This window comes from Diadema setosum, chromosome 20 (genome assembly GCF_964275005.1).
Source record: "Diadema setosum chromosome 20, eeDiaSeto1, whole genome shotgun sequence".
NCBI lineage: Eukaryota > Metazoa > Echinodermata > Echinoidea > Diadematoida > Diadematidae > Diadema > Diadema setosum.
Genome location: NC_092704.1, coordinates 2,686,543 through 2,696,187, shown reverse-complemented (window position 1 = coordinate 2,696,187; position 9,645 = coordinate 2,686,543). Strand labels below are relative to the sequence as shown.

Below are 9,645 nucleotides of genomic sequence, written 5' to 3'. Positions count from 1 at the left end.
ATTCGTAATTCTAAGAACAGCTTTATGAAACACCCCCCTGGTCAATTGAGACTGAATGCAGAAAGGCTGCCAATACAAAACTGGGTGCCGATCCCAAGGACGCAAGTGTCTCAAGGGTGAAAGAGAATGTAACCCTGGCTGCGAGCGCACTAACTGTCTCAATCCATTGAACAAGGAATAAGCTGTTGGTGAGGAAGAGGTGGAACAAGAAATGGAATGCATGAATGAGGTGGGAATGAGGTGGACGTGCTACAGAGTATGAATGCTGATCAGGCATTTGAAGAAGCGTCTAAGGGGCTTGAAACTGATGTGATGGTCCGGAAATAGGAGACTCCCACTGAAGATGATTATACAAATGATTAAGACTTTATATCTCAACATATTCAGGCCTCAATACTCTTGATATCTACGGTGTAAACTAAGTAAATACCACCCCCCCCCCCCAGCACTGCAGCGCAAATGCATTACAGGAGGTAAGATTTTTTTTTTTTGTACAACAAATCATCCAAGATGGCAGCCTCCATGAATTATCGTACCTCAGCGGTTACAGCACAAAATTTTGATTGAATTTTTGCGATTTTACAGCTGTTTCCCGTCAGAAGTGAAATTTAAAGGTCCTTGGAGCTCACGGACATTTAAAGATGGCACCGTGTGGTCAAAAAAAGGGACAAAAAGAGTCAACTGAGGTTGAAAGAAAGCTTTGTGTTAAGCTCAAATGAGAGGGGAAAAGTTCCAATGAGATTGCAAGGCTATTGGGACGTACCAAGAAGTGGGTCAACATTTGGTGGAAGCGAGAAAGGCAACCAGGACCAACACAGTTTACCGATAGGAAAAGGATAGGTCGCCCAACCAAATTGACACCTGCCAATAAGGCTCAGATGACAGCCCTCATGAAAGATAAGGTCAGTAGGAGCTTGCCCACAACCATTGGGTCAAGCGAATAACAGATGTTTTTGAACATGATGGGGACAACAACTTCAGAACAGAAAAGTTTCCATGATTTCTTATCACTTTTTACACTGTAATATTATAGGAAGGGTATTTACTTTCTGTACAATGTATAATAATGGCTGAATCATCAAAATAAACTACATTTGTATCTTGGATTGAATTTCTCACCACGCGAAATGCAGATATGTATTCGAGAGTGAATTTTGAGAGGATATGAAACTGAAAATTTCACAAGAAGTTGCTTAATCCCGCATGACATGAGATGTTTTATTACTTTGTCACAAAATGTAGTACACAGATTGCATTCTATATATATATATTTAAAAAATACATATATTTGTGTGTGTGTGTGTGTGTGTGTGTGTGTGTGTGTACTAATTTATTAACATTTGGCAGATACATTGTAATCTTACAGTGTGTAAACTAACAGTTTCAAAATTTACAGCTTTTCTTCTTAGCTCAGATTGCATTCTAAGTATTCTATAAATACATGAATTCTATCAGAAGCACTTAAGAATGAATTGAACAGACTGCATTAAAACGCTGCATCATCATCTCTATGAGATCTTTCAGCTGCATCAGTATATGATTACCCAGAATGTCAGTGTGTGAAATTTGAGAATCTCAAGAAATATCTGTGCAATATTTCATTTCCCATAAGTATCTTATCATTCAGAATGTGCACTGTGTAAGTAACAATTAAATGGAAAAGTGTATTTAAGGTAAACATTTAAATGTACTGACCTTCAGAAAAAAAAACCAGGGGGGGGGGGGGGGGCTCATTCATTGTTGTTACCATGAACTGACACAATGTACCAGGTAATGGGGTTGCTCTGCCATGCCTGAAAGTCCACACGTGAAATGTCACTCTCCTGTTCATTACATACAACACATCAAACAATCAACAAATTGTCCTTCATCAACATAACGTAGTAGCCATGCCAAAAATCATGGACATAGGCTGCGTTTATCAACTTTCCCCAGTTTAAACGACTTTCGAAAGCCCTTTCGATAGCCCTTTCCATAGCCCTTTCGAAAGCCCTTTCCATAGCCCTTTCGAAAGCCCTGTCCACTCCCTGTACCATTAATGTGCCGCTTGTTTTCGTCGGCTGCGTTTATCAACTTTCGATAGCCCTTTCCATAGCCCTTTCCATAGCCCTTTCAAGAGCCCTTTCCAAAGCCCTGACTGCCTGTACTATTAATGTGCCGCTTGTTTTCTAAGAAGGGACGGCGAAAAGCAATTACCATCATAAAGACATATCTTCCTTTGAGAGTGAGGAGTCATGATACAATGCCACATGAATCAATTGTCTTCCTATCTGTGAGGCAGCTCCAGTTTAGCACATACTTCAAATATTTCTGAGTAGCGGCACGAAACATGGGATCAAAGGGAATGAGACTGTTGTTACTTTATTTCTCAAACCTTGTTGGTGAGAGAAACACCTCCTTGTTCCAAGCATATGCGTGCATTACACACAGCTGTATGTATACACCTGTGTACACGTACTCGTGTGCACTTTACGTGGCGCGCGTCTTTTCAGAAACTGGAAACGCATGGTTGCGCAACCGCAGTATAGGGCGACCTAAAGGGCTTTCAAAACAGCTTTGCGTTTATCAACTTCGAAAGGCTTTTACAAACAGGTTTCTGATAACCTGTTTAGGAAACCTGTTTGGATCGTCACAAATTTCGGGCTTTCGAAAAGGCTTTCCTAAAGGGCTTTCAAAACAGCTTTGCGTTTATCAACTCGTGAAAATTCCTTGAAAGCGGTTTGGATAACCTGTTTCTGCCGAGAAAGGAGAGTTGATAAACGCACCCTTTCGTAAAAGGCTTTCCTAAAGGGCTATCAAAACAGCTTTGCATTTATCAACTCGTAAAAATTCCTTGAAAGCTGTTTGGATAACCTGTTTCTGCCGAGAAAAGGAGTTGATAAACGCACCCATATACACACAGGTTGCACTTGAACCACCTATCTCCTGATTACTAGTCAAGCATCATAAATATATATATATAATATATACACGCAGATACTGTGTCATATTCGATGTCTCTTGGTTGGAGGTCTGTGGGGCAGCGTTCCCATCCTCTCTCTGTTTCGTGCCTGGAGGATGATGCTGTCCAGGGGTGATGAAGTGGTAGATGAACCGGGCTGGGAAACCTGAGAGATCTGTGGACAGAGAAACCAAGGTTTTGGGAAAGACAATTTACACTTTACACAAAGTGATCCATCATCAAGAAAACATTTGTTATCAAGGGCGTGTTTCACAAATAATCAAATTCAATCTTAAAAGCTAAGGTTGACTTAAAAATCATGGTATGTTGTGTGTGTCCTCGATGGTATTCTAAAGTCGTAATGAAAATGAACATTTTGGAGACTTTTTCATGCAGCCATTAATATGCAGAATAAGATAAGTGACAAGACAATTTTGTCTGTAAATAACAAAAATAATTTGAAGTGGATTCTTAAACATCAAATGTGCCTGTTCTGAGAAACCAGCAGCATGCCATAGTTTTAGGCTGATCGTAACGTTTAAAATCAACTCTGATTCTTTGTGAAACAGCCCTAACTCTACATACTGAGTTCATTATGCAGATAATGATTGGCTTGGGGGAATTACAGAAAAGTTCCATCTGAAGGATTTGTAATGCTGCATTTCAGGGTTTTACGTGTATCCTCCCCGATACTGCATTGTAAGAAGTAACTCGATATCTCAATTGATTAGCTTAAAGGTCCTGTTTACCTTTGGGTAACTCATATTTTTGAACTATTTAGAAGCACTAATGCTTGGTTTTTGTTTCATCTGCAAATGGTATATTATGCCTTTAAGGACTATGAATTACAGGCTTACTACATCCGAAAGTGACAATTTTCAATGACTTGAAAAGAACTATATTTTAGTTCCGTATTCTTTTTTTTCCAATTTTTTATTTTCTATTTTACTAAATAGAACTAAAGATTTTACCGGATGCATGGCCATGCGTTTGGATTTTACCGGACACATGGCTCAGTGTGGACCAGTAAAAATCAATGCATGATAATTGACCAATCAGACTGCAGAGATATTAAAGCCCATTTTACAATATCTAATGAAGCTAGTCAAAAAGACAAAACAAAACAAAACAACAACAAAACAAAAACCAAAAAAAAAACTACAAAAAGCTGGCTAGTAGGGATTTTTATCCTAGACTTTACCCTGTGCATATGTTCTCTGACTGCCATCACTGTCCTGTCATAGGATGCATCGCCAGAGACCGGTACGCTGACCGGAGCATTAGTCTCCATCCCTCCATCCTCGTCCAGACTGGATGCTGACCGCTTCACTTGTGTGCTGACCACACGTGGTAGAAACTGGTGTGGTCTGCGAAAGAAGGTCATGAAGAAACCAAGTTTGACTATGTTAAGCAATCTTCTACACTTTAATATTAGTGAAGGATACACCATGGATGCAAGTAGTCCAGAATGATATCAAGACACTTATCGTCGCTGGGATGTCAAGACCTTGTATCTGAAATTTTGGTGAAAACAACTTTTTTTGATTAATGGTCAAATAATGGGTTAAGTGATGTCCTGTCCAAATCCCAACTGCCTACTCCAAAATGAAGCCACCAAGGCATGTCAAAGGATAGGCTGTCCTATTCACTATTATGCTTTGGCTGCCATGTTTTTGGCTCTCCTCAACATTTGACACTTTGTAGATACAAGGTCTTGTCGCCCCAGCGACGTTATGTCAATCCATCAATTAAATCTTGTGCAAAGTAAAACTGATCAATATGTCCTCTGGCTGTGAATTCTGCAGGGACCTTAACATGCTTGCACTGACCATGTGACTTCCAGATCATAAAGTAGAAGTTGTCTTTTAATCAGACTCAAAATGACCAAAATATTCTTCCACCAGAGTTTCTTTGAAGGCATCTCTCTTATTTGTCAGGAAATAATGGATGTTATGAAGAGTGCCTGTGACACATCTTGTTAAATATCGTGGTGGAAAGGGGCCTGAACAAATGAAATCTAGATATTTCACACACTAGTCAAATGATTTATAATCACATAACACCAACTACTCTTGTGAGGGACCCCTTTGGGTGCAATGCTAGATGTCCTACCACTATTCAAATAGTCATTCCTTCCTAAATATTGCCAACTTACCCTAAACTTTTCAAGGAGTCCTTACTATAGTTTGGTGCATTTATGCAATATACAGTATATACCAAAAGAAACTTTGCGTTAGTCAACAGTAACGTTTCATTAACGCAAGCGGTTTCACCTGAATCGTTAGTAACGCAAAGTAACGATCGGGAAAATTAACGTTTGTAGTAACGATGAGTAACGATGAGTAACGATCCCTAACGCAAATTAACGATGTTTCGTTAAAATTAACGATAGGTAACGCAAGAACTCATACGAGATTTTGGTTTTGTAACGAGACCTGGTGAAAGGACGACGTAGCTCCTGCCGAGTGTAGCGATTTAGCGGAGTCTTTTCGCGAATCGAATCACGATTTCGCGAATGGTTAATTTGCGACCGGCGTCACCAAAAACGCACGCCGGGCCGCGTGGCCACCAAAAAAGCCGGATGTTTGCCTTCAGTTTTGAAAATGAACAGCGGTAACTATCGGCTCCGTAAGCTGCTAGAATAAATGTCAGATGTTTGCTCTAATTTTGGAAATGAATAACGGTAATATTCGACTCCGTATTATACAAAAATAAATGTCGGATGTTTGCTTATACTTTTGGAAATGAATAATGGTAAGATTCAGCTCCGTACGGTGCTGAAATTAACGTCAGATATTTGATTTTGCGTTCGGAAATCAATAGGGATAAAATACGGCTCCGGAAGATGCTGAAATAAATGTCGAATGTTTGCTTTGACGGTCGGATATAAGTGATAGAGAATTTCAACTCCGTATACGATGATAAAATAAATGCCGGAAGTTTACTTTTACGTTCGAAAATAAATAATAATAATATTTAGCTCTGGAAGATGCTAAGGTAAATGTCGAATTATCCCTTTGGCGTTCGGAAATGAATAACAATAATAATAAACTTCGTACAACGACGAGATAAATGTTGGATGTTTGCTTTTACTTTCGAAAGTGAATAGCAATAACATTCGGCTCCAGAAGATGCTGAAATATATGTCAGATGATTGTTTTTACGTTTGGAAGTGAATAACAGTAATATTTTGCTCCATACGATGCTAAATAACTGTCGGATGTTTGCTTTAAAATTTCGAAATGAATAACAGTAACATTTAACTGCGTTTGATGGTGAAGTTAATGTTTGCTTTGATGTTCGGAAATGAATAACAATAGTATTCAACTCCGTCCGATGATGAATAAATGTTTGATGTTTACTTTTATGTTCGAAAGTAAATAGCAATAACAATCAGCTCCGGAAGATGCTGAAATAAATGTTGAATGTTTGCTTTGGCGTTCGGAAATGAATAACAATAGTATTCAACTCAGTACGATGATGAAATAATTGCTGGATGTTCGCTTTTACGTTCAAAAGTAAATGGCAATAACATTCAGCTCCGGAAGATACTAAAATATATGTCGAATGATCCCTTTGACGTTCGGAAATGAATAACAATGATATTCAGCTCCGTACGACGATGAAATGCCGAATGTTCGCTTTTACGTTCGAAAGTAAATAGTGCTCAATAACATTCGGCTTCGGAAGATGCCAAAATAAATGTCAGATGATTAAAGATTGCTTGAACGTTCGGAAGTGACAAGCAGTAACATTCTGCTCCATAATTAAAATGCTAAAATGAATATCAGACATTTGCTATAAATTTAACATTTCGAAATGAATAACAATAACATTCAGTGCCGTTTGATGGTAAATTTAATGTCGGATGACGTTTGAATGTGAAAAACAGTATAACATTCGGCTCCGTACGATGCTGAAATATGTCAGATGATTCATTTCACTTTCGGAAGTGGACAGCAGTAACATTCGGCTCCTTCAATCATAAAGTAAATGTCGGGTGTTTGCTTTTGAATTTGGAGATGAATAACGGTAATATTCTGCTCCGTACGATGCTAAAATAAGTAACAGATTGTTGCTTGTACATTTGGAAATTATAAACGGTATCAATCGGCTCAGTTAGATGATAAAATAAAGAGCGGATGTTTGCTTTCACGTTCGGAAATGAATAAGGATGATATTCAGGTCCGTAAGATGATAGTATGAATGTCGGTTGCTTGGTTTTACATTTGAAAATGATTATCAGTAACATTCGGCTCCGGAAGGTGTTAAAATACTTGTAAATGTTGAATGATTGCTTGAATTTCCACCAGAAATAAATAACGGTAATTTTTTGGCTCTTTACGGTGCTAAAACAAATGTCGGATGTTTACAATGTCTGCAAATGCTCCCATTTTCTCATTTCAAACGTAAATTTTGACCAATTTAATAGGCATCAACTTTTATAATAATCTACATGCCTATTTGCGAAATCTTAGAACTCAGAATAACGGTATAAGATGATTAAATTTTCTATTCATTTATTTCAGGCGTGGGTACCTGTATCACGTCAGTAATACTTGATATTTATTTTTCTATGTTTAGTAGGACCGATAGTTTTGCTTGTTTGTTTTTCTTTTCGGGCCACCAAAAAATAAAAATCAATCATTTTGGTGGCCTGATCGGGCCACCGAAATAATAGTGTGGAGCTCTGGCCTTTTGTGGATGTCTTGCTGAAAGGCAAATAAACTGTCTGTATCGGGCTTCGAGGGGATTGAAACCGCAAACCGGTACCATGGCTAATTGATTCAGATTTTACTGAAGTACATGTATTTGAAGGTCAACTTTAGATAGACTTCTTTTTTTTTTTTTTTTTTTTTTTTTTTTTTTGCGATACAGCTGGGGCTCCATGCGCATTTATTTACAACAACAGTATAATCGGAAGACGAGCAAAAAGAATGTCAGCACCAGGAGTAATCGCACCGGGACGAAAGGGGAAAAGGAAAAGTATATCCTGAATCTATACCCCCCACATCGACAAGAGGACAAACGATAGAAAAAAGGAAGAAAATGAATGGACCCACATGACGCATAATTTTGGTAAATCTGCGGGATATTCGTTATTTCATTTTGCTGTGTTCAAACTATACACAAGTTTTGCTTTTCGAGTGTGATCTTAATGCGTATGAATGTTCTATGGACTTTAAGTTTATAATGCGAAAGAGGGTAACTATAAAACAATTAATGACATTGATAACGCCAAACAATAGGAAATTTCAGAGTGCAAGAAAAATAAGATGTCCCGGAAGTACGCCAGACGTCATAATTGCTTTTTTTGTTTTGTTCCTTTCTAGCTCCACAGCATCACCTAGGAAAATCGATTTGACCAAGAACAAAAGCGTGTCCCTCTTTTCTTCCTGGGCAATTACCCCGGACCCTTCCCCTGGCCCTAATCCTAACCATAACCCAAACTCCTCGCCCTAAACCTAACCCTAATCTTTACTCTAACCTTACCATTAACCAGTATTTAGCGGGGGAGGGGGTAATTGCCCTCTGGGGTTAATTGCCCGGATTAGGTTGCAACACACAACAAAAACCTCTTCTCAGCCCTACACCTTCCCGATCTCCGTGTGTTGTCAGGTGAAACGACATGTTCAAATACAAGAATAAAACAACAGTAGGTATTGATTGAAACTCGACACCCATTCATGCCAGCCAGGCCAGGCTGAAATGTAACTTCAAAGCACATTCCGACAGCTGGCTGGCAAAACCACATGGCAAAGGAATTTGCGCGCGCGTGTGGATTGCTCAATTGGAGGGCCTGGGAGCGGGAAAAACAAGGGTGATTTGATAGTCTGTGAGTTATCAAAAGCAGACCTTTCGAACATCGTTGTTTCGTTGTATCACAATTTTTTACATAGCCATGCAAAACGATTACTATACACTCATGTCATGACAAGAAATGAATCAATATTCCAAGACAAATACAAAGCAGCCTCGGGTACGGACGGTGACAAGAAACGCCACGCATTCACGATGCACGTCGGGGAGCAACCGAGAGGTGGGAAGAGACTCTTCCCGCCTCCCTGGGAGCAACATGGAGTTGGCAGGGAGGGGTGATCCTGGAGTTTGTGACAACTTCCCGATACACTTGTACTCCGTGACAACAGGGACTGGGAGGTAGAAGAGAGACACTCCACCTCCCTGGTGACAACACGATTGTGACGATCTCAAAGCATGGACCTTACCACGCCCAGCAAATCTGCGTGCTACTTCTCAAATTTGAAGGAACCTTGTCTCTGATCTGTTGAGTTGTTTTTGCTGAATATCAGGAGCTTTTCATGCCTGAAGTTCAAATGGATGGTTGCCAAAAATTTCATAATTTATAAATCTCTCAGTAATTTATCTTAGGCTGTTGATGCTGCCGTACAAAAAAAAAAAAAAAACGTTAGAAATTTCATGTGAACTAGTCAGGATAAAGACAAAAAATCTCCGCACAAAACAAATACAAGTATTTCTTTTTATTGTCACTGGTAGTCAAATTTGTGTTTTACAGATATGAATAAAGCAATAGGTATAGTATTAACTATTGTATTACACGTAGTAACACTTTCATGGTAAGTTTGACGTTTTAAACGGCTACATTAAGTTAACAAAGATCGCAGGAGAGTTTTTTTAAGGAGTGCAACCATTTCTAAACTTGAAGGCATGTTAAATGAAAGGAG

The 9,645-nt window shown here is 39.0% G+C and overlaps 1 protein-coding gene across 1 annotated transcript in view; it reads right to left on the bottom strand.

Moving 5' to 3' along the window:
- Positions 1–2,984: 2,984 nt before the first annotated feature.
- Positions 2,985–9,645, bottom strand: part of LOC140244014 (uncharacterized) — a 28,091-nt gene continuing 21,430 nt past the window's right edge. Inside the window, exons 5-6 of the mRNA XM_072323667.1 lie at positions 4,154–4,308; positions 2,985–3,118 (exon numbers count right to left, since the gene is read on the bottom strand). Coding sequence (XP_072179768.1) covers positions 2,985–3,118; positions 4,154–4,308 — 289 coding nt within the window. The remainder of the gene's footprint in view (positions 3,119–4,153; positions 4,309–9,645) is intronic.